Source organism: Ipomoea triloba, chromosome 3 (genome assembly GCF_003576645.1).
Source record: "Ipomoea triloba cultivar NCNSP0323 chromosome 3, ASM357664v1".
NCBI classification, from domain to species: Eukaryota; Viridiplantae; Streptophyta; class Magnoliopsida; order Solanales; family Convolvulaceae; genus Ipomoea; species Ipomoea triloba.
Window position 1 is genome coordinate 16,533,119 of NC_044918.1, and position 25,190 is coordinate 16,558,308.

The 25,190-nt window shown below is 34.1% G+C and overlaps 5 protein-coding genes across 5 annotated transcripts; 3 read left to right on the forward strand and 2 right to left on the reverse strand.

Moving 5' to 3' along the window:
- The first annotated feature begins 677 nt into the window (after positions 1-677).
- On the forward strand, positions 678-3,033 carry LOC116013274 (vacuolar protein sorting-associated protein 2 homolog 1-like). The gene is made up of 5 exons (XM_031252941.1): positions 678-906; positions 1,641-1,771; positions 2,082-2,186; positions 2,284-2,544; positions 2,661-3,033. Exons 1-5 carry the CDS (start codon positions 870-872, stop codon positions 2,799-2,801), a joined length of 675 nt encoding a protein of 224 aa, XP_031108801.1. The 5' UTR covers positions 678-869; the 3' UTR covers positions 2,802-3,033.
- A 462-nt stretch (positions 3,034-3,495) lies between these two features.
- On the reverse strand, positions 3,496-6,083 carry LOC116013273 (40S ribosomal protein S3-3-like). The gene is made up of 6 exons (XM_031252940.1): positions 5,947-6,083; positions 5,699-5,846; positions 4,861-5,032; positions 4,189-4,243; positions 3,968-4,099; positions 3,496-3,863 (listed from the first exon to the last, which is right to left on the reverse strand). The coding sequence occupies exons 1-6, from the start codon at positions 5,974-5,976 to the stop codon at positions 3,690-3,692; spliced, it is 711 nt and encodes a 236-aa protein (XP_031108800.1). The 5' UTR covers positions 5,977-6,083; the 3' UTR covers positions 3,496-3,689.
- An 8,637-nt stretch (positions 6,084-14,720) lies between these two features.
- LOC116012983 (protein ELF4-LIKE 3-like) lies at positions 14,721-15,032 on the reverse strand. Its single transcript, XM_031252649.1, has one exon. The coding sequence runs from the start codon at positions 15,030-15,032 to the stop codon at positions 14,721-14,723; it is 312 nt and encodes a 103-aa protein (XP_031108509.1).
- A 3,745-nt stretch (positions 15,033-18,777) lies between these two features.
- LOC116012126 (stress-response A/B barrel domain-containing protein UP3-like) lies at positions 18,778-19,710 on the forward strand. Its single transcript, XM_031251596.1, has one exon. The coding sequence runs from the start codon at positions 18,795-18,797 to the stop codon at positions 19,554-19,556; it is 762 nt and encodes a 253-aa protein (XP_031107456.1). The 5' UTR covers positions 18,778-18,794; the 3' UTR covers positions 19,557-19,710.
- Positions 19,711-20,451: 741 nt separating this feature from the next.
- Positions 20,452-23,721, forward strand: LOC116012357 (cytochrome P450 72A15-like). The gene is made up of 5 exons (XM_031251879.1): positions 20,452-20,759; positions 21,149-21,369; positions 21,494-21,738; positions 21,855-22,248; positions 22,954-23,721. The coding sequence occupies exons 1-5, from the start codon at positions 20,480-20,482 to the stop codon at positions 23,380-23,382; spliced, it is 1,569 nt and encodes a 522-aa protein (XP_031107739.1). The 5' UTR covers positions 20,452-20,479; the 3' UTR covers positions 23,383-23,721.
- Positions 23,722-25,190: the final 1,469 nt, after the last annotated feature.

The window sequence follows — 25,190 nt, forward strand, 5'->3', positions numbered from 1 at the left end:
AGTTTCCTTTCAACACAACTGCAGTATCTTTTCAACACAACTGCAGTATCCGTTCAACACAACTGCAGTATCAGTTATGATCATGACCATGATCCACAATATAATTTTCGGTTGTCCAGTCCCTTTTTTTTTTTTTAAAAATAAAAAAATAAAATAAAAATTATTACATTTACATATATATCCTAGTTGTAGTAAAAGAATATTTTTAAATTTCATTTTGATGCCAACTATTATCTAGTGTGACCATTCCATTGAATGGTTAATTAGTTACATTATCAAATTGTGGTAGTGAAAAATATAGAAATTTGCTTTGTAAGTTGCCAAAAAAGGAAGAAAAAAAACAACCTATATTTGTACTATATTCACAATTTCATCTCTAAATTCACAATTAAAGAACTCTATATTCACAATTACCGAACTTTGTATTTGAGTATTCACAAAATATTCTAAACGCGCGTTTTGGACCTGGGTCCAAATTGCGGACCCGGGTCCATAGCATAATTTGCAGAGAAGGCCCAATCTGTATAGTTAAGAATGCATTCCAATGCCGGGCCAAGGCCCATCCAAATGTTCTCATTTGGATCGGCCCATAATCACGCAGACGCTTAACGGCTAAGGTTTGAGAAAGGCGAAAACCGAGACCGCGGCAACACAACATATTTGTCTTATCCGTGTAGATTTCCACCTTCTCCAACTGCTTTGCCGCGTAATGCGAAAACCTTCAAAAACCCCCCAAATTATCATTCCAGAGAGAAGATTACTACAGCTTCCATAGATAGAGATTACGAGGAAGAAGGAGGAGGAGCCGATCAGAATAGTTTCATTTTCCCGATCGAATCGTTTGCGCGAAGAGAATCCGTTCGACCTCCATGAGTTTCCTATTCGGCAAGAAGAAAACTCCCGCAGGTTCGTGTTTCATTTCGATGCATAAACGCGCATAAGGAAAATATCTGCGTGTTATTTTGAAATTTTCAGTAATCCGGCCGAATTCATTTCTTTTTATGTTAAATTCAGTGTATATTATTGAAGTTGATTGTGTATTGCCATGCTACATGTGAATTGATGCTCGATCAGCTTGTAATTTTGTCAATTTTATATTTGCTTTTGGATTCTGTAGTTTGGATTGTTTCTGCTAGGACAGAACTTGCATTTTGTTGGCATAATTTGTCGCAGATTAGGTGCCGCTGAACATTTAAATGTTTTTATTAGATTGCTATTTGGTACAAACTGTAACAATTTGAGAATAAAGATATAACTTGGAACATCATTAGCATAGACATGACAGAAGAAATGAGAAAATAATGGATCTGTTTGTTTTTACCAGCTAAGATTTGAGTAAATAAATACCTTTTTCAGAACTGTAGATTGTGATAGGGAGAATTTTTATCTATATAACATGGGACAAGTTTAAGGAGGCTAGGAAATTTTGTTTGGTTGACATCATTGTGAGGAAATTTGCTGTTTTCTTGCTCCTGTTGCTTATGTGAAGATTTTATGTTCACCCAATGCAAGCAGTGGTGTACAAGATACCAAATGCTAATGGTATCTTTTGAATTTGGAGATGCTGTTTGTTTGTTTGTTTTTTTTTTTAATCATTTTGGTAATCAATGAATTGGCTTATATATTTTTATGATTTTCAGAACTCTTGCGGGAGAACAAGCGGATGCTTGATAAATCTATTCGAGAAATAGATAGGGAGAGACAGGCTTTACAAGCACAAGAGAAAAAACTAATTATGGAGATAAAGAAAAGTGCTAAACAAGGGCAGATGGTAGGTCTTCTTTCAAAGAGCTTATTACTTATTAGCTAGTTTTTTTTTAACCAATGACAACTTATTGAAAAATAGGCTTTTATGAAAATCTGAGATACACATTTTGTAGGTAGCTTCTTGGGGTGTATTTAAGTAGATAGTTGAATTCAGATACACTCAGAAAACTCAGATATTAACAAGTTGTAAAATCCGGTTTATATCCCAAGAAAATGTACATGACTTGATGGCCATGTCACAGTGGTGTAGTAATTCTGTCTTTTTTGCAACAATACTTAAAGTCTGCATTTGATTAGAAGTTTTTCTGCTTTAGGGAGCTGTTAAGGTGATGGCAAAAGATCTCATTAGAACGAGGCATCAAATTGAAAAGTTTTATAAGCTGAAATCTCAACTTCAAGGTGTTTCCCTAAGAATCCAGGTAATCTTGATTTATACTTCACCTTTGGATTGCATACATCAAATGATTCTGGTGAATTCAACCAAAAATTGATTTGTGTTTGGTGGGTGTTGATTAGACACTGAAATCAACTCAAGCAATGGGGGAAGCAATGAAAGGCGTTACAAAGGCAATGGGCACAATGAATAGACAGATGAATTTGCCAGCGCTGCAGAGAATAATGCAAGAATTTGAGATGCAAAATGAGAAGATGGAAATGGTAAGTGAGGTGATGGGTGAAGCCATTGATGATGCCCTGGAAGGAGATGAGGAAGAAGAAGAAACTGAAGAGCTGGTGAACCAGGTCCTTGATGAGATTGGAATTAATATTAATTCCGAGGTAATACTGCGTGTTGGTCAATTCACAATTGATTTCATCTCATATTATTTTGCAATTTTTCAAATTTAATCTCAAGTCTATTGCTAAATCTTTTTGGCCTTTGAATGATCCAACAGCTTGTCAATGCACCTTCCTCTGCTATAGCTGCTGTCCCAGCAACAAAGAACAATGTGCCTCAAGCTGAGGCAACTGGAAATGAAGATGCTGGCATAGACAGTGATCTACAGGCCAGGTTAGACAATTTGAGAAGGATGTAAGGTCACTTGTGGAGAAACGTCATATGCAGCCTTTGTAAATGCCGTCACAATATAGTTTTGACACTATGCAGTTCTAGAATTTCTTGTAGAGATATTATTCACTCTTGATTTGAAATTTTGATTACATAGTACACATTTTTTGCCATCTCTTCGCAAGTGTTAATGGCAGCTTATACTCGCATCTTTATTAAAAAATTATAGATATGAATGACAATTTCAATTCGCCTATCCACCCAAATACACCTTGCATCATGTTTTTTTTTTTTTCGCGTAACAGCAAGTGATGAGTTACCGTCTTGAAAAACATTAAATCCTTAGTGGGGCGGGTTTATATTATAATAATTTAAATATTATTATTGTCTTTTTTAAGGTAGGGATGAATTGAGGAAATTTGGAAGTGTATTAAATGGTGAACGTAAACCGATAGCAATTCCTTCGAAAGAAATGCCACAATTTTCAATTAATTATATGTATATAAAATTTAGTTGTAAGAAATTTCAACATTGGTATTTGGTAACATACTCCAACAGCTCTTTTGCTTAAAAATATAGAAAAATTGTAATTTAAATCCAAAAAGATTTTTAACTCTCAAAAAAAAGCCCACCGACTAATTAACACCAATAAATTGAGGAAAAAAGCTTCGTTTCCAGCAAATCAAATTGGCAATTATTGAAAAAACGTTAGAACACATTACTCAAAACAAAATTGAACCTTTAAATGAATGAGGAAAACATAATAGACAAAATTTAGTTATGACAGTTTTACTAATAATAGTAAAAACACAATCCTCAAAAAGACATGGTTTTATAGTATCCAACGCTGAAAACAGAAACTAACAGGTCTAAGCACACATGTTGATAATTAAAGCCAGGTAATGGTGAATGGTGTCTACATAACTTGGACTTCAATATCAGTTGGCACAGCCATAATGGGTGCCCTGGCATACTCTTCTTCTTCCTTTGGAGGGTGAATAGTGACAAGATCTGGGAGGGGAGTCATTGGGCCTTGCTTTCCCTTGGGGTCCCAGTCAAGCATGATCTTGACCTTGATTCCAAGCACTCCCTGAAATAGTGTGTCACAACATTTAGAAGATGGCACTGGCATTGAAATGGTGTTTAAAGCTAAATTATCTCGCTGAAATTTCGCGAGGAAAACATTATGCTCACCTGTCTCATGAGAATGTGTCTGACAGCAGTGTCAATGTATTCCTTAACTGGTTGACCAGATGAAATCATGTAACCATCCTTGAACTTCATGGATTTAGCACGCTGAGCCCTCAACTTTCCACTGACAATAACCTGATAGAAGAATATTGAATTATGTTTAAAAACACACCAAATATGTTAAAACAAGTATGTTCACATTTTTTCAATGTACTACAATATACCTCACAACCCTTGGCTCCACTTTCCATGACAAACCTCAGAACACCATAGCATGCCCTAAACAAGAAAGAATACAACAGGTTATTGGTAAAACATTGTTGAGAATTGAAAAGGAATAATATTGGATTTCAAGGGATGTTGCAACCCAAGAACAAAGAGCTAGATGTATGACATCAGAGCTCTTGAAACCAGTCCTGGAGAAGCTGAAAACATTTAGTCATCTTCCGACACAAACTTGGTACATAGATTGACCTATTTGCTTTATAGATGACTATAGCATGATTTTAAAAACATGGTCTGTTAACTTCGACTTATAGATTATTAGGGTTGGAAAAGCTCAATAGTATAGAAATTATGTTTCCACACTACACTACGGCTACTGCAAGAATACAGGTCCATTAACTAGTATAGAGTGGATAAACAGATACCTATAGTCATCATCCGACACAATATTGGTATTTAAACACCAATTTGCTTTGTGTATGACATAGCATTAAAGCACCAACTTCTAAGCAAGAGGAAATGATTCAATATTAACATGTAGACGTTGGATGCATGCATTGATAGTCAGTTTTTCTACATTGATCCCATCTCAACACAGGCAATATACGAGTAATAAGTAGCAGGTTATGAATCAGGATGAAATTAAGTAGAAATAATTCAAACTATTTTACCTCCTAACTGCCAGGCCACCAAGCAGCTTGTAACGCAAGGACTCAGCCTGAGCAATGGCACAAAGCCCCCTGTTGTTCACCTTCTCCGCATACAATTCCACTGTGTTCTCTTCAAACTTGAACCTTTTTTGCACAACCGATGTCAACTCCCTGATCCTTCTTCCTTTCTCACCTTCAATGACCAATACAAAATATCAGCCGAGGGCATTAAATCAAATGGCTAAATAATACTCAATAACAAACTCAGCATTTAGCATTAATTCACTTGCCAGCACCACTTCAGATCCAAACTTTTACAAAGTTCCCTTGACAGCATATATATTTTTACATACATATAAGAGCAATGCATATGGGTCCATTGAATTCACAGTAATCAGGAACACAAACTCAGGAATTTGTTGTACTCTGAATTTACTTTGTCAATAGCAGCTTATACAAGACATGAACATTTATTGCAATTGGAAGGCATATTACACCAAATCTAAGCAATACCTAAGGCATACATATTTAAGGCAGCCTATATTCATCCAACCAATTTAAATCATTACACAGATATGGACCAAAACATAGCCTCATGCCCCATTTTTTTTACTAATCCTTCAGTGGTAATTACAAAGGAACCTGATCCAAAGCAAATACGCAATAGATTTAAAACCAATTTGGCAAAAATCTAAGTTCTCGTATCAATTTGAACAGAAAATTCAACAAGAATACTGCAATCTACACAAAACCAACCCCAAACAATACTTCTACGCGATACAAACAAACAGTACACAAAATAGTTTGAAAAATTACTGCATAGGAAGCTAGATCCTATGGAGGTGCGGTGAGGAATTACCGAGAACATTCTGAGTACGAGTGGCTCGGATGATAATCTCAGTCCTGACGGGAGTAACCCTAACCTCCACGCCGGAGTATCCATCCTCGGCCAACTCACGCGTCAAAACCTCGTTCAGCTCCGCAAAAAACACTCCATCGGCCACAAACTGTTAACACCAAACAACATACACACCACGTTAGCATATCTCTGAGCGGCGCGCATACACAAAGAGAAAAGAGAAGGGAAGAGAGAAAGAGAGAACAAACCTTTCGCTTCTTGCTCATCTGAGTCGCCATTCTGAGATGCTGCTGAGAGAGATAAACGCGAAGATAGCTCTAAGCTTTGAAGCTCTGCGAATTCTTCAGCTGTTGGCTAGGTTTTTCGGCTCTGATGCACGTTTATAAGGGGAATGGAAGAATAAGAACTAGGGTTTAGACTCCAGTTGGGCTTCGGGCCGCAGCTTTAGTTGGGCTGACAAATATTGGGCTGTACTCCCTTATTAACCTTTTTTGGGCCAAAAGTAAAGACCAATCAATTAAGTAAAAATTGATAGGCCTGCAAATGATTCTATTTGAGAAGCCCAAACAATAAAATAAATCCAACTTACTCTTGCATGTTACAAAGCATCATTAATTACAGGTACAAACGAGTCAAGCCGAAGTCAAACCTAAATTAACTAGTGAATGGCTCAACAAATTATTAATCAAAAAGTTATAAGCTCAAGCTCAACTTGATTAGTTATAAGTTCCAGCTCAACACTATTATATTTATGACATGTTTGGTTCACAGAAAAATATTTTTTTACGATAATTTTTTGCTTAAATTTGTGGAAAAATAAATTTTAGCTTGTTTGGTTAATGGAGAGATTGTTCCAATTGAAAATGAATTTGAGGAAAATGAATTCTTTGCTCTTCTTTGATATTTTATTTTTGACACCTTATGAGAAAAAGTTATAACAAATTTCTTATATTACCCTCACTTATATTTATTTTATTTATAGGGTCATTTGAGTCTTTATGTTAATTATTTCCAATAACTTATTTTCCTTCAACCATATAATAGAATCAATTTTTCATGTAATTTGATTTCCAGGAAAATTAAATTGAATTCTTTCTCAATTATTTTGACAAACTTAACTAGCCATTATAAATTTTTTGAAGGGTAATTTAATTTGAAGACATGCGACAAATATTTGTGTAGATTGGATAACAACAAATTTTAGACAAGTACAACTTGATATCCACTTTTTTTTTTATCGTGTATCGAATATATGACCTGAATGTATGACCTCTTACCCTTATTTGATAACTAATTGTATTGGATTATTGAATTTGTCATGATTTCTCAATCCAATTTTCACATGTCTTAAAATGGTGACAAAACACTCACTCATGAGTTTTAAGATAGTTCGGTCTCTAGTACTCAAACCTAAGACATCTGGTTAAATAAGAAGATATTTACGCTATCGATCCTACCCACACCCCATGGGTATTATTATAGTTATTATTATTATTGAACGAAAAATAAAATTCAGTATCACAATTAAGACATGTTTAAAAGTGCAGTGGAAATGTGTAAGGAAGTGATAAACATAATTGATAGGAAGGGAAATCAAAGTCGTTTTCATGGGAAGGAGCTCTTATCCTCTTGTATTGCGTCAATAATTGCTACAAGTTAAAGCTACACTCTGGTTATGTTTTACTTTCTTGTCCTTGAAGATAAATGGGTTTATATATATATTCGATATATCACTCTCCATCATGCATACATATATATCTTCAAAAAAATCATGCATACATATATGCATCCTCTTCTTTATAATTCTCCTCCCTCACAACTCCTTTTGCTTAATCTCTCCAATTATATACTATTGGGTAAGTTTCCCATTTATCTTTTTCATTTAATTTAATTTAGTAGTTAGAGAGAATTGCCAAGACCTTAAAATTAAGTATTTCAAGTTTTATTATGAGGATTCTCCAGGTGTTTGGTGTAATATGTAAGTCTTTCTTTTGTTGTTGTTGGTCTAACTATAAGATTACTCAACTAGTCAACTAAGACTATATATTAAGAACCTTCCTTAAGTTGCGGCTCATTAATTAGGTGAGAGGACCAATGTTTGATGCCTAAGACAGTAGGTGAAACACTCACATTGCGGTTGATATGACTCATTTATATGTCCTTATCCATAATTTACTACCTAGCTAGGAATTAATTGAGTTGTTTGTGCGGGCATGTATTTAGTTTTTTTTTTTTTTTTGTTTTGGTTGAATTGGCACGAAAGGTCGTAACTGTGTAATGCTTTACTTATCATATCCATTAAAAGAAAAGCATAGAATAAGTTTATTTTTGCAAAGATGATTATACCATTTGTTACCCTATATTTGGCTTAATAAATAGAAATTATGGCTCATTAACTATCGTGAAAAAAGTTCATTTTATTTTAGAGAAATTAAAAAAAAAAAAAAAAAAACTAGAGACATATCATAAAACATAATTTGCAGAAAATGGGTTTGATAAATGCATTTTCTAATTTGATTTAAAAAAAAAAATTGAAAAGCAGAGAAATACAATTTAAAAAAAAATAGAGAATTGAAATAACGGGAAAAGATCGGCAATAATATTCCACTCAGAAATGCTCGTCGTGAAAATCACTCATATAAAAGGGACCTCATAGACAAAGTCTTCATTGACTCAAATTTTCATATTAATTACACAGAAATGGTCAGGGCAAGAGGAATGAGTTATAGTCTTTGTACTCGACTATAGAGTATAAATTTAATTAGACGTAACAAAATTATTTTTAATAATCTACTTCTGTCACACCACGACAAATATGGTTTGCATGATTCAAGGGGTACAAATAGCTTTCACCCAAATGAACAATGATAGAGCAACAGAGCTAGCCTTCAATTCATTGTGAAACCATATTCAAAGTATTGCGAGGAAGGAGTTATGGAGGAAATGGGCAAAGGACAGACAAGTTGGATTCTTCCATTTTGAGGATGAGGACTGCCATACAATATTGTGAAAGTTTATGAATCACCCTATCTGTGATATATTATATCATTGAACAATATATACATACATACACATATATATATATATATACTTTTATACTGACATCTGTCAATTGCATCCAATGATAAATCACACACTCAAAATATGTAAAAGTACATACTCAAGTTGGTTGTAGTGTTATATATTAGCGGATGTACTTTGAAACTTGAACAACGCACGCACAATATTTGTAATATTTACATAAATGTTACTACATTTCTTTTTCTCATTTTCTCCTTATTTTCAAGTTGTTGCTAATCTCAAATTAACATATAAAATTATTTCACTTTTTTTACAAGAAGCATTATTCTCATATGATCTGAATGAGAACACCCGCATGCAAATGACAAAAACACCCACATCTTAAAAAAAAAAAAAAAAAAAAAAACTGATTTCATACATTTCGATCTTCTTTCTTGTGTTGTTCTCTTCTTTTTTCTTTTTTCTTTTTTCTTTTTCTAAAACCATGTTTTATTTTTAAAAATACTCCTCAAATTGGTAATGATTGATATTATTTTAATCAATGTGTCATGATTACTAACTACATATAAAATCAGATGGGAATGGATTAATGAAGTTAAACAAATGTAAGTGGATACAACTATTCATGTATAGCAATCTAGGCTGCTAGAAATAGAACACTTTCTATAATTGAGTCTAATGACTTGATTAATTGTGGTGAATTAAAAAATAAGTGTTTCTATAATTGAGTCGATCTAATGACGTGATTAATTGTGGTGAATTAAAAATAAATGTTATTGTTTCAAAAGAGGTGCAAAGTGATGAAGCATATTAATTTTCATATTAGAATGGTATGAGTTCAATACTATAACACCACGTAAGCAACCAAGTATCCAGGTTCATGCTTCTAATTGTTGTCAACATTCTCTCAATCGAGCCTATTGCACAAGATTTTCCTAGATACTGTGATTTACCTTTTTTGTGTATTATTTACAAATTATTACACAAGAGCATGTCACGGTTCAGAAATGGAACCCAAAAGGTTCAGGTTCTGAAGCATAAAAATAAAACAAAATAAAATAGAATTCATGCTAATAGAATTTTAAAAGAAAAAATGCGACTAAAAATTTAGAAAAGACATTTTTCGCCAACTTAAACCTTTTCTAATGACTATTATGAGTCTTTTCTTTTAGCTTTATTTTCTTTAAATATTCAAACACAACAAAATCTAGAGGGTCATTTTTCAGGTTTCCAAGTGCATTTTAGCAATAAATCATATCATTTTTCAGCAATAGATTTGTATTTGAATCCAAAAAAAAGTTATGAATATTAAGATGAAAAATAAATAAAATGGGCAAGAATAGGGAAAAAAAATAACAAATTAAAGAAATATGGTTAGTTTGGAGATTGGAGGACCTACATGAAACAAAAGGGAGGGGAAAAGTAGATTCCCAACTCACATGTTAATGTTTTAGTATATGATTTCATGTTTGGTTTGTCTTGGCTTGGATTTGGGGACCAGCGAACCAGAACCTGGTCTCATCTTGTACCTATCCACCCTACTTTAAGATTTTCTCATTCATATTCAAGGGAAGCACAACTATATTAGTAAATTTTAACCAAGTACAAATAGGTCATAGTTTCGTATATATAACGGTTTAGGTGCGGGTATAGCTTATTGTACTATACGGTTGTGCGGTTATGCACCTTAAGCATTAAAATGACGCACCTTAAGTACACAAACCACGCACCTTAAGCACACAAATCACACACCTAAAGTTTTTAAATGGTGCACCTTAACTACACAAACCACTCACTTTAAGTATACAAACCACACACCTTAAGCACATAAACAAAACACTAACACAAATCACACACCTTAAGCATTAAAATGTCGCACCTTAAGTACACAAACCATGCACATAAAGAGTACATGTTTCAACAATTCACGCACCTCAAGCTTCAAGTTGACGCACCTTAAGTTTCAACAACTACTCACATTAAACACATAACCCACACATCTTAAGCATAAAAATCACGCACCTTAAAAAGGAAAATCACTCACCTTATATATATATATATATATATATATATATATATATATATATATATATATATGAACATACTCAAAAATAAAAAGTGAGAACTGATCTATCCATCCATATGAATTGATTAACGGTTGAGGTTTACTAAAAATAAGGAAAAACAAGGCTTATAAATATTGCAAAATTTCACTATAAAACTAGTCTCTTACATTTTTTAAATAAAAGTATAACCCAATACTCGACTGTGATCAATCATCACTTTTTACATGAAAATTATATTCTCATTTAAACCTCCACTCTCTCAACACACAAACACACATATATTGATGTTAGCGAATTTTCAATCATGTCTTTTTTTTTTTTGCTCTTTTTTTTTTTTTTTTTTTTTTGGGTTGTTGAGATCTGCTGCGGGTAAGTAGACATTATTTTTAAAATATGATTTAAGCTATCAAAAGATCTTGTTGAGTTGATAAGGACATTTGAGGGTAGAATGCTTGCTTGAAAATGGGTTGTATTAATTGAAATTGTAACATTTTTCAAATGGCTAAAAAAGTTTTCAAAACTATATTTCCTATTAGTGATAAGATTATAAAATGAGGTTCACTATGTGATGTGATAGTAAGTTACGCATGTACATTTATGAGCAGTAAATCATTTTTCAATCTATCTAGACAAAAATGAACTAGATTTGAAAATATAGGTGAGTTGGGGCAATGGGGCCTAAGGGCTAAGGTGGAGGTATTGTCACGTCGATGTTGGATTCATCAATCATTCAATTATTATGATAGTATCTTACAAAGGCACACGGCAGTAAGTACCCCTGTCTATTACATCATATACAATTACATATGAAAATAATAATAATTTTCTTTTCCAGTGAGTACATAACTAATTATTTTGCATGTCTGTCATGTCCGTAAAAACATCATTATTCTCACATAAAAACTTGCATCTATCCCGTATCCTTTTACCCCGTGGACAATATCACAACTTTTTTGGGAACCAAACAATAAATGCTGGAACACACTTCTTGTGTACCAAAAATGAAATGGTGATTTGTGAAAAGTTGTTGTACCATTAAACAACTTGAGATCAAGAGATCCTATGTAGGTTGAAGACAAATTAGGTTAAAAGTTGAACAACCATGAATGCATAAGGGCAGTACAAAAAAATAAAGTGATTCCCACAAAGGTTAAGTATGATTCTGAAAATGAGTAGTAAGAAACAAAGGAGTTTCCATCAGATCAGCCAGGTAGGCCTATCTTCCATTAAATCATAAACTAGGATGCATCTCATGGGCCCACCAACAATGTTGTCCTTTTTTCTCCTTTATATCTCATTCACTTGCTCCACACTTTGTCGAGGAATCGAATTGACATCTGAATCTTTACTGTAAATCAAAATTTCATTAATCGGTTGTGTGGTTGTTGGGCGTGAGTTTACTCACTTTAATTTGTTTGCACCATTTGTAAAAGCTCAATATATGTTTTGCCAATGTCATAAATTTAGTCATATGAGTTATATATACTCATTCTCAATCACCAAACCAAACATTTATGGTGCGTTTGGTTCAAACATTGGAATCTGAATGGTAATAAGAATCAAGTACTTGGTAATGGTAATGAGTTTATAAGTAGAATGAATCACTTTGTTTGAGTATCAAAACTCATAGTAGAGTGCAAAAATCTCTAACTAAATACCACTTCAATTACTCCACAGTTTGTTGAGGGATCGAATTGACATGTGAATCTTTAATATATATTGAAATGTCATTATTGGATTGTATGGTTGTTGGGTGTGTGTTCATTTGTTTTAATTTGTTTGCACTGTTTGTAAAAGCTTAATACATGTTTTGTCAATGTCGTCAATTTAGCCCTGAGTTATACATACTCATTCTCAATCACTGAACTAGACAAACAAAGAAGAAAAATTGATATAAATTAAATATAAAATCGTACGGTGCAATAGTTTTGTAAAGTTATACAATGTACTTTGCTATAGATACATTATATGACCCGTTTACTTCATTTTCTTAAAACTTTTCTTTTCTTCAATTTTCAATATTTTTGAATTTCAAATTCTAGAAATGATAAACTAAGACATCGAATGAGAGAAAGCCGAGGACAAAGCTAAGTCCCATCATTTCTCTCCTCCAAATTGAAGAACATACCTAACTTTTCCTCTAAGAATACTATGTGCAACGGGTTCGATCAATAAAATATTGACAAAATTCAAGTTTATAACCTTTTAAGTACGAGAATCATGTTTATAATAACAAACATCCGTTTTTTTTTTTTTTTTTTTTTTTTNTTTTTTTTTTTTTTTTTTTTTTTGGTATCTCAGATAATAGAGCTTAGAATCATTAATGATTAAGTGTCACTAGTCATTGATATATGGTCTGTGTCTGTGTAGTGGAACTATTGCACAGTGTTTGGACTACGCAAGCTACTTTTCCATTGATTATTAAACCCACCGAATTATTTGTTTATTTCTTCCTTTTCCCCCCTATCAATCCTATCCAGATGATTATCATTTGACAAAAACAAAAAAACACCCTAATCAATGAGAAAAAGGAAAACTGTACTATGTATTAGAATTGGTCAAAACACCCATCATTCCTTATCTCAGATTCTATTCTTGTGGTGGTGTTTCATTGGAACACAAAATATTATCTACAAAACCTCTTTTTTTTTTCTTTTTTCTTTTCTTTTAAAAAAATTATATAGTTTGAGTTACACAGAATAAAAAAGTATATATTTTCCCCCCTCATAATTTTTAAGGAATTTTAAAAAATTATATAGTTTAAAGAATTTTTTTAGGAATTTTAAAAAATTATATAGTTTAAGGGATTTTTCAAGAATACCCTTCCTTTGACGAACTGAGAAGCTTGCAAGCATGTTTGTCGCTTTGTTTTGTTCTTTAAAAACATGAACAGTAGTGAAAAATATAATGAAACTAAAATTAAGTGTATTATAAAGATATTCAAATTGATTCAGCTGAGAGAAGGATGCAGAGAATGGTAATTGGTAAGTTTTCTTCTATCAGGTAATGTCTAAAGGAATAATGGCTTTAGGCTAAGGAACAAAAGAGTACCAGAAGAAGTATATAGAAGAAAGAATGGTAGAAAAAAATCTTTGAAGACCTATTATGACATTATTATCCCTTTTGACAAACTGAAAAAAGCTAAAAAGATAACACCATCACCCCTTTATAATAAACATAATATATATATACACACACATCTGTGCAACTTCGCAACTGTTCACTTCACTTGCACAGTTCACGTTGCACAATTAGTGAAATATAAGTCATTGATATCAAGTATTCAATGGCTAAGATCTGTCCACAGGGACTCATATAACAATGGACTCATTTGATCACTAGTACACATATTAATTTCTTATTATGTGCTTGTAAATAGAGCGAACAATTCTTATGTATAGTTGAGGGTTTTAGTAAAAAAAAAAAGTCAATTTTATAATTATTGTAAACTTTTTAAGTTTGTAATATTTATAAAATCATCATACATTTTTTCCTTTATATTTTGACAACCATCAACCCTTGATCCACCAAAATACTTGAATCACATCAGTCTTCACTTTTTACTTAGAACCATGTTTTTACCTGAACTGACTGTGAGAGAGAGAGAGAGAATTAGAAAAAGATTTTTTTTTAACAAAATTTAAGTAGAAGGTAGTTGAAGAGGAGCAATAATGATATCCACAACTAGAAGTCTAGAACCCATGTTTGTAAAACAAAAACCAACTAAATTATACCTTAACGTCGTATTATAATTATCTAAAACAAGAGATTTTTTTCTTTGACGACCTTAAAACAGCTATAGAAGAAAAAGAATGAGCCATTTCTTTTCAACTTTATTGTTTCTTAATTATGATACATCCCACATCGACTATCACCGACAGAAATCCGAGCCAACATACAAGACTCGAGTCAAACCTACACTCACGAGCGAGCTTTCAGCCCCGGTTCCTCTTGTGGGCAGCCTTGGCACCACTAGAGTCAGCATCAGAGGAGGAATTACCCATGGACTTTGTGAAAGAAGTTGAAAGGTCAGCATAAAGATCAACCACTCTCCTGATATTGTTGTTCAGCTCTCTGATCAGCCCAACATTCCTGCCCAAATTATCTGGGATTTTGGACTCATGGTTCTGATTTATCTCACTTATCAGCACCCTATTCTGCTCCAATATGTCCTGCACCTGCACAAAACTCTTCTGAAATGTCTGCATAACTCTCCCATCTACCCCTCTCTGTGGTTCCCCCTCCATCTTCACTCACTTCAAATCATCCCCTGCAACAACCTAGGGAAAGTCAAAGAATCATCGACCCGCAAAAAAACTCGTTCTGGTCACTATTATACCTAAAAAAAACTCGTTATGGTCACTATTATACCTCATACTTAACAATTCTCGACTTGTCGAAAAAAAATAAATAATTGGCACATAATAGACAACATCTGCACTACATAACTACATTAGTACCATGCCCACACCAAATATACACATAAATCAATCTTATTATTATTATTTTCAAGTCTTATTATTATGGGGAATTATTATTACTATTAAGGCATGATGAAATGTAAAAGGCTGATCCTATTTTCCATAAAAGGTATGCAGTGGTCTGATATACAGAGCTTCAAAAGAACAATCTTTAGGCCCAGAAATGTCCACTCATTTTTGCAGTCATACTTTAGGTCAAACAAAGCATTTTGCATTATGAAACACAGGATCATAAACCTAAAAAATTTCAACTTTCTTTGGAACAAAAATCCTTAAAAAACATCACCCAAAAACAAGATTAACAGTCAAAGAATCAGAACTAAGCAGACAGAATAGTTAATACAGTAAAAAAAAAATGAAAGATTCAAACTTTAAGCTGATATAAATCAAGAATTCAAGTTTTGGCATATGGGAAATTCATACCACAGCTTGGGAGCTCAAAACAAAACCTCAAAATTGGTTCTTTTTTCTTGTTTTTGGATGAGCTTTACACTGATATATATACAGACATGAAACATTCATACATATATGTATATATATGTGTGCATATATATATATATATATAGTGCTACAGAAATCCATATTGTTTGTGTTTATAGAGTACCTGGAAAATCTTGGGGCATCATTGAGAGTTGAGGGTGAGGGAGACAGAGATTGAAAGGGCAAAACTGATCTGGGATTGAATGGAATCTGCAGAGAGATAATGGGGAGGGAGAATATGTAGATTTGACAGTCTGTTTCTTGGGTCTGTCTCTCTCTAAATATACTTAAATTTTAGACTTTCTTCCCTTATTTTCTCAATTGTCTTTTGATGAGTTTGAGATTTTTAATGTACATTTGTTTCCCCCATTTTATCTCTTTTTAATTATATTATTCTCTTATTATTGAGTGGGCACACTCCATTGGATCTTGTGGATCCAAACAGTTGAGTTTACCCAAAATCTTATATCATCCATTCACTGCTCACTGCTCACTACTTACATGGTCAATCATGGGGTAGTATATAGTTGAAGTGAGAAATTATAAAAACTACTTTCCATTGGTGTTTTGAGACCAAGATGGGTATTTTACCGCAAATTTTACTGTGGACCATGTATCAAAACGACGTCGTTTTGATTAATGAAAACATGACTAAAACAGCATCCGTTCCGCACCATTCACTCTCAGTTTATATACACTGCAGTTACATTTCAACACAGCTGTAGTTTCTTTTCAACACAACTGTAGTTTCTTTTCGATATAAATGTAGTTTCATTCGACATTATACACTCAAATATGTGAAATGGTTATTTAGTTTCCTTTCAACACAACTATAGTTTCTTTTATAATATACTGCAGTTTCTTTTCAACGCAACTACAATATCATTTCGATATAACTACAGTTTCATTGGACAATATACACCAAAAAAAGTGAAACTGTTATTCAATTTTATTTTATATACACTACTGTTTCCTTTCAACACAACTACAGTTACATTTCGATACTGTTTCATTTGATAAGATAAAAACAAATGTGAGACAATATCTTTTGGGATGAACTGTAGTATCTTTTACGGAGTTCCGCCGCAACTGTTTCTTTTACTTAATGACACGACGACATTTTGTGACCAGGGTCCACGGTATAACAACTGTCATTTGACTGAATATATAAATTTTGGGAACAACTTCCGCCAAATTAGTTGGACTGTTAGCTTGGTGCCTTAGTAAGCACAAAATTCAAAGTTGATTCTGCGTGAGAATTGTCTATTGACTTTTTTGCTTTGAACTAGCAGACAACTTAAGTTGGTTTACTATGATTCTTTATCAGCTGGTTCACCCAATGCGCAAAATCAATGAATATATAAAATTTTATGTGTCAATAAATATTACATTTTTATTAATACTTTTTAGAAAAAAATATAATATTTGTTGACTCATAAAAACGTATTACATTTTTGCTAAAAAGAGTTTTAAGCTAGTAATTAACAAACACATTTATACTTTATATATTATATATATTCAACAATGTGTTTCCCCAACTAAGTTTGTTATATAATTATCTATTTATGGTGCAACAAAGAAACAATATATTTGGTGAAAGTCATTTCCTTGTATCAGGTAAAGAACTTCTACCCTATTGTGGTGAAACTCAAATTTGAGACTTTTCTTATAGAAAGCAACAATTATGTCATTAATCTACAAATTATTCCACAATTATGCCATTTTATTCTCATTAAACATAGTTAAATTCACATCCCATTCTCTAGCCATTTCCTTATTAGTTATTACAAACATCCAAACAACTGAATTCCTCAACACTTGTTGATTCGTAAGCCAATGGACCATCTATTATGAATCCGTCTACACCTTTATTTGGATAAAACCATCTATCCAAACAATCTTCAACTATTTATAAATAGCCCACAACTAAGCTTTCACAACATTAGAAGAATATATGTTATACATCATTATATGTTGTTCAATCTTTATCAAATAAACGTGCCTATAAATCAATCTTCTATCTCTAGGCCACTCTAGTGGGGAATAATTGATTTAGTTATTGGCTAAGTCAGTTTATTGTTATTGTACTTAATATTTCATCACTCAATATTTGACTTTTATATTTAATAACGTGATAAATTATAGTTTACTTTCTTCTCAAAAGGTTTAATCCTTAATACCAAGGCTTAGTTATTGGCTAATTCGTGCTTTGTCATTGTACTTAATATTTCATCGCTTAATATTTGACTTTTACATTTAATAACATGACAAATTATTGTTTACTTTCTTTTCAAAAGGTTTCATCCTCAATCCCAAAACTTAGTTGTTGGCTAAGTCGGTGTATTCTCATTGAACTTAATATCTATCACTCAATATTTGACTTTTACATTTAATAATGTGACAAATTGTAGTTTACTTTGTTCTCAAAAGGTTGAATCCTCAATCCCAAGGCCCCCCGATTCTGTTTCGACAGAACATTTAAAAGGATGTAAATCATGATAATTTTTCAGCTGAACACAGATGTTAAACCTTTACTTACTGCTCACAAGGAGCCCCTCACTTTGAAAGGTTGCTCACATACTACCGCTGGTGAGACTTGATCCATGATATTTTTTTTTTCCAAATTTCACAACTGTGACCAACTAAGTTGTCTATACGAGTCAAATTATAGTTTTTTATTAGAGCATGGTTAATTTTTTATTAGATTTTTCTTTTTTTCTTTTTTGGTTTCAAATAGGAGAAAGAGAGGAAAAAGATTATTGTGCATTCCTAGCAAAAATTACTTTCATTTGTTTCTCAAAAGTTGTACCTCAATTTCCAACTTCATTTTTAGATGTTTAAACCTTCCAATGTGAAGTTCTCAACAAAAAAAAAAAAAANAAAAAAAAAAAAAAAAAAAAAAAAAAAAAAAAAAAAAACCTTCCAATGTGAAAGCTATGTTTTGTCATTAGCCCATATTCGATGTACTGGGCCAAATGGCCTTGGGCTTAACGGTAGACCCAATGAATATATCTTAACGAACTTTCACTATCGCTCCGACAAGGAAAAATGCTCATTGCGAAAGCAGCAGCTCAATATCGCTCGCAATTGTTATCCCCACGCGCATTATCTCTCTCTCAAGCAACCGCCGCCGCCTTCCACCGCTGCTACTCCACCGCGCCGATCGGAATGTCAACCAGTCAAATCGTCGAGCACGTGGTGCTCTTCAAAGTCAAGCCTGACGTCGAAGCCGCGAAGGTCAACGACATGATCGGAAAGCTCAACGGCCTCGCTTCTCTCCCCCAGGTGGCCCACATCGCCGCCGGCGCACTCCTCCGCGCCAGATCCTCCTCTCTCTCCTTCACTCACATGCTCCACTCTCGGTACCGGTCCAAATCCGACCTCGCCGACTACTCCGCACACGCCGACCACGTGGCCGTCGTCAAGGGATACGTCCTTCCGATCTGCGAGGACATCATGGCCGTGGATTGGATCCCCGATTGCTTCTCCGGCCCGATTAAGGTGCCGGCCGGTTCCGCAATTAGGGCTACGTTTCTGAAATTGAAGGAAAGCGTTGGGGAAAACGAGAAAAACGAAATCCTGAGGGTGAACAAGGGGATTAAAGAGAAATTCCCTTCGATTGAACAGCTTTGCGTTGGGGAAAACTTCTCGGCGAGGGCGAAGGGGTATTCTATCGCTTCGATTGCGATTTTCCGAGGAGTGAGTGAATTGGAGGCGTTGAATGAGGCGAAGGATAAGGTTGAGGAGTTTCTCGATGACGTATTGGCGGTGGATTTCGCCGTTCCGGGGGAACAATCTGCTAATCTCTGAGGTTTCATTGGGGAAAACTTTGCTGCTTCTGTAATGGACTTTTCGAATGTGTATTTGTTACAGAATAATGTTGTTTCCTTATTCCTGATCCACCATTGCAAGAAATTGTATGATATACTATCAATACAAGACTGCAAAATTTCCAAAGTGTCTTTAGCATGATTTCTTGCACTTTTTTTTCCTACCAAAATTTTACCCTATAATGTTGATAGCTGAAATATTGACTTAAAATACATGAATTTAATAATTTGATAAGGGTGATAGTCAATGATTAAATCAGATAATTTCATTATAATTAAAGGAACAAATCGGTCCTAAACTCCATAGTAATATGATGTCAAATTATATATACTCTCTTAATCTATATTTGAATTCAAATCTTATTTATCTTGTGTAATAAAAATTGTAAAAAATTATTATTGGTTATAAATTCAACAAGAAATATTACAATATTCATTTCCATTCTTGGTCTACACGAAAAGCAGCCAATTCTCTTCCCCACGGCACTTATCCATATGGAAGAGTAGTCCATTATTAAAAAAGAAAATTGAAAACAATAATAATAATAATTTATAACATAATTTACTGACTTCTTGGATTATATTCTGAACCAATAAACTTGTCTCTAAGTCTATAAAGAAGTAAATTAAATCAATCTAATTTTGAGACTCGAAAATAAAAAAACCAACCAGATTATTCTACAAAGTTTCCTAGCCAGACACGCATACAAGCCTTGTGGTACAAGACCAAAAAAATCAATAAAAATAGCCTTATTTTTTTAATCACACTATAATAATCATCTTCTTTTGAATAAATTTGCAGGTCAAAATTCTTCTGGAAAATCACACACATATATATATATACACTACCTGAACCAGACAACAACACCCACAGATTTAATACCAGAGCACTGAGTATAGTAAATGGCAAACTTTGTTACCTTTTCCTTGGGGCTCTCTTCCCTGCTTCTACTCAGCTATTATCTGGCAAGAATTTCATATTCCATTTTGTTGAAACCCAAATGGCTGCAGAGGCGTTTAAGACAACAAAACATCAAAGGCACAACCTACAAACTGTTGCTTGGTGACCTTAAGGATGTTGGCAAGCACATGGCAGATGCCTGGTCCAAACCACTGAGCCTCACCCATGATCTTGTGCCCCGCCGGGTCGATCCTTTCACCCATGATCTAGTGCAGAAATACGGTAAATATTTGGATACCAAACTGAAAGATGTGTTCTGCATTAACTGAAAGTTTAGTAAATGTTCTTATATCAAACTGAATATAATAATGTGTTCTGCATTAAGGGTTCATTTGGAAAGTAGAAAAGTGACTTCTAGAATATGAGTCGTTCTCCAGCTGCAAAAGGAAAATGATTTTCCTAACAAAAATGGGAAGTCATTTTCTTAAAAACCCCATCTATTTTCCATTGACTTTCATTTTCCCCTCTAGCAAAACACTGGAAACCCAAAAATCATTATCCCAGTTTTCAAACACACCCTAACTGAAAATTTAGTAATTGTTCTGATATCAAATTAAATGATGCATTTTGTGTTAACAAAATGTTTAAATTAACATTTGTGGTGTTTGCAGGCAAGATATCTGTTTGTTGGTTTGGGACTTCCCCCAGGCTGACCATCATGGATCCAGAAATGATAAAAGAAATACTTTTGAACAAGGCAGGCCACTTCCACTTGCCACCACTGAACCCTGTGATCTTAAGCCTAGCAAGAGGGCTCACAATTCAGCAGGGTGAAACATGGGTGCACCACAGGAGGATAATGAACCCTGCATTCCACATGGAAAAACTCAAGGTTACCCCTCAACATACCGTATTCAATTCAATATTTATTACTCGATCAATCCTCAATTGGATTAGTCTCGTCTTGCAGGATGTAACGTAATGCTGGAATTAATGATTGGTTTTATTTTGTATAGGGAATGATACCGGCTTTTTCGGAAAGTTGTGCAGTATTGATAGAGAAATGGAAGACATCAATGACACCCCAAGGAGCTGGGGAGATAGATGTTTGGCCAGAGTTTCAGGACCTTACAGGGGACATCATATCCAGGACAGCATTTGGTAACAGCTATGAAGAGGGGAACAGAATCCTAGTACTTCAGAAAGAACTGCAACAACTAGTTATGGAAGCCATGAGAACCTTGTACATCCCCGGCTTCAGGTAACTAACGGGGTATTTGGTAAATAACTGTTAGCTGATTGAATTAGTGAATTTGACTAGTTGACAACATTAGCTGATTGTAAAAAGATTTTTGATAAATGCATTCTGAATAACAGATTTCTTCCAACGAAGAAGAACAGGAGAAGAAACAACCTAGACAAAGAGATCACATCAATGCTTAGAACATTGGTGGAGACAAAGGAAACCATGATTAGGGCTGGAGAAGCAAAGGAGGATGACCTCCTCGGTCTGCTTCTGCAGTCGAATGCTCAAACCACCCCGCAACACCATGAAAGCAACAGCAAGAATTACGAGATGAGCATGGAGGAGATCATAGAGGAATGCAAACAGTTCTACTTAGCCGGCCACGAGACAACCGCAACCTGGTTAACCTGGACAATCATTGTCCTGGCAATGCACCAAGACTGGCAACAAAAAGCCAGGGAAGAAGTTCTGCATGTCTGTGGGGATAAAACCCCTGACCCTGAAGCCATTTCCCACCTCAAAATCGTAAGTCTTGCTCCCCTCAATACTATCAGTTTAACATTTTAGTTAAGAGAGAACACATCTACCGCAAGAGTTAGCATACATAAGATTAGGGATGGTAATGGTATGGGTGTAGGTCCAGATGGCTACATCTATCATCCGACTCACCTTATACTTTCCCAAGCACCCCCGACTTGCAACAGGTAGAATTATATATATATATATAAACCTTAGTTTAGGTGCAGTTGTGCTTTAACATGCGATCAGTGCGGCCGCACCAATAGTTATGCAAATATGCACCTATAATATTAAGAAACGTACAATAAAAAAAATTGCACAAATACACCAAAAAAAAAAAAGCACCATTAGGTTCGCAGGACCAAAAATGCACCACACAATATTCGGAAATGCACAATTAGGTGTGAAGAGGTATGATGGTTTTTTGAGTGTGTTGTGCGTTTTGTGGTGTATTTGTACATTTTCCTAACACTATTGGTGTATTTTTTAAGCGGTTGCACCGACTGCTCGTTAAAGCGCGGCCACATTTGAACTGAATTCTATATATAGCGGGTTGGGTAAGATTTTAGGAGAATTTTGTATATAAAACTCGAATTCTTTAAGATTCATCCTGACCCACCACCACTATCCATCCTAATCCATGCAAGGTAGCAGATTGAAATTGCCATCCTCACATAAGATATTCGATTAATTGACTCATGATTTTTGCAGGTAACCATGATACTTAATGAAGTGCTAAGGCTATATCCATCAGTGATTGCACTATACAAGCATGCTTACAAGGAAACACAGATAGGGGATCTCTCAATTCCATCTGGTGTGGATGTGACACTGCCTATAATGCTGATCAACCGCGACCCCGAGCTATGGGGAGACGATGCAGAAGAGTTCAAGCCAGACCGGTTCGCAGAAGGGGTTTCGAAGGCCTGCAAAGATCACCCTTCTGCGTTCATGCCATTTGGATGGGGGCCAAGGACCTGCATTGGCCAAAATTTTGCCAATATAGAAGCCAAAGTGGCTATTGCCATGATTCTAAAGCATTTTTGGTTTGAACTTTCACCTAGCTACATTCATGCTCCTTATACTGTCATGACTTTGCAGCCACAGCATGGAGCTCAGATCATATTGCATCAGCTTTGAGGAGCCGGGTGTGAGGGTCTTGGAGGCGAGGGAATTTTTGTTGTGGAAAATCTGTTTTGATAATAATAATGATTGTTGGCATGGAACTGTTTGTTGGAGAAACATTGGATAGTGTGATATCTAAGAGACTTGTACTGTTGTCTCAGGTTGCTTTCAAATGAATCTTTTACCCACCTTTTAAATAATAACCTTTTTAGAGAAGTTTGAAATATTTTGGAGAAAAAGACCACAGAGTCTTTGAAAGGGTTACATCTCAATCTCAAGAGTCCATAGATATGCGAGATCAATTTTGTTTTGTAGAATGTAATAAATGTGCATCAAGGAGGTTTGTGCCTACAACAATGACTTTCTAGCGTTAGGGCTCAATTTTGTTTTTTTTTTTTTGGTGTAATCATAAATAAAATAGATATATTAATGACCAAAAAAAGTTGTGTGCATCATAGGACATAACAAGCAAAGCTACTATGCATAAGTGAAACTGAACTGGAATCGTTTTCTTAATAACATAAAACTTTGTTTTCCTATAATATGTTGGACATATCTTTTGGTATGTCAACAAATTTTTTAAAAAGATTGATAATATGTTAAAAGTTTACTATCAAGTATGGAACATTGAAAAAAAACGTAAAAAATTACATATTTTTAATAATGAAATTGGGACTATGTTGAACATAAACACATACGTATATACCGGCGCTACATGCAAAGTCCAAACAAACAGAAAAATAAATATAAAAAAAAAATCTTGAAACTACATGGCTAGTGGCTACTTCTTGGGCTACTGCTATAATTTGAAATGCGAGTAGAACAATCTGTTAGGTGAAGAATCAATTTCTCAGGCGATATTGCTGTATTGGTGGTGAATGATACAAGTTTCAAGTTATCTATGCAGATTCAGGGCTTGAGACATCATTTATGCCGTTGGGGAAGCAAAACCGTTTTGTCATGCTCGATTAATTAGGTCCTAATTATTAGGGGTGATGAGTAATTTGAGAAAAAACTGATGAGTTCTAAGATTAATTACAATTTTTTTCTTAAATAACTAAGTAAAAAAATAAATATTGGACAATTTAAAAATTGAGGCTGATAGGCATTTTACACACTTCAACATCCGGCCCAGTAAACCACCATACACTAGCCCACAACATAGACTCACCCATGAGGCCATGAATGCCATGATACATGCAATTTGCACTGAATTTGACAAGGTTTGACCAATAATTACTAAGTGCATACCAACAATGGTGTGAGCAATCTGAGGTTGTCCCCCTTTATGAGCAACACATTGGCTTGTGATTGGTAGGTCGGTCCCTACAGAAATTTATTATTGTTCAGCTGTCTTAGGTCTTAGGTGATAGGCATTAAATTTGAGTTGAAAAGTTTGATCCACTTTCAAACTCTCCCTCCCTCCCTGTAGTGATAATGTACAATGCATTTGCCCCTTTAGGTTTTTGCTGTCCCATATATTTATGATCCATCAATGTCATCTGCTCTGGTCTTGTGTAAATCATACCAAAACTGGGCTGCAGTGAAATGTCACCTTTAAAGTTGTGAAATCACACCAAATTATTAGTATTTCACTGCCATACCTGAAATTCTTCATCAGAAGAAACTGCATTTAAAATAATAATAATAATAATAAATAATATCTGTAAAGAATCTATTTTTTTTAATAACTTTTATAAATAAATAAATAAATAAATAAATAAATATATATATATATATATATATATATATATATATATATATATATATATATATATATATATATATATATATATATATATATATATATATATATATATATA

Bases quoted from the DNA above. Each gene is read 5' to 3' on its own strand.
- LOC116012983 (XM_031252649.1), bottom strand. From the start codon at position 15,032: ATGGAGGGGGAACCACAGAGAGGGGTAGATGGGAGAGTTATGCAGACA.
- LOC116012357 (XM_031251879.1), top strand. From the start codon at position 20,480: ATGGCAAACTTTGTTACCTTTTCCTTGGGGCTCTCTTCCCTGCTTCTA. The intron at 20,760-21,148 runs GTAAATATTTGG...TGGTGTTTGCAG, and splicing joins TGATCTAGTGCAGAAATACG to GCAAGATATCTGTTTGTTGG. The intron at 21,370-21,493 runs GTTACCCCTCAA...TATTTTGTATAG, and splicing joins TCCACATGGAAAAACTCAAG to GGAATGATACCGGCTTTTTC.
- LOC116012126 (XM_031251596.1), top strand. From the start codon at position 18,795: ATGCTCATTGCGAAAGCAGCAGCTCAATATCGCTCGCAATTGTTATCC.
- LOC116013273 (XM_031252940.1), bottom strand. From the start codon at position 5,976: ATGGCGACTCAGATGAGCAAGAAGCGAAAG. The intron at 5,033-5,698 runs GTAATTCCTCAC...TGGTCATTGAAG, and splicing joins TCGTACTCAGAATGTTCTCG to GTGAGAAAGGAAGAAGGATC. The intron at 4,100-4,188 runs GTATATTGTAGT...TTCTTCTATCAG, and splicing joins GTGGAGCCAAGGGTTGTGAG to GTTATTGTCAGTGGAAAGTT.
- LOC116013274 (XM_031252941.1), top strand. From the start codon at position 870: ATGAGTTTCCTATTCGGCAAGAAGAAAACTCCCGCAG. The intron at 1,772-2,081 runs GTAGGTCTTCTT...TTTCTGCTTTAG, and splicing joins GTGCTAAACAAGGGCAGATG to GGAGCTGTTAAGGTGATGGC. The intron at 2,545-2,660 runs GTAATACTGCGT...ATGATCCAACAG, and splicing joins GAATTAATATTAATTCCGAG to CTTGTCAATGCACCTTCCTC.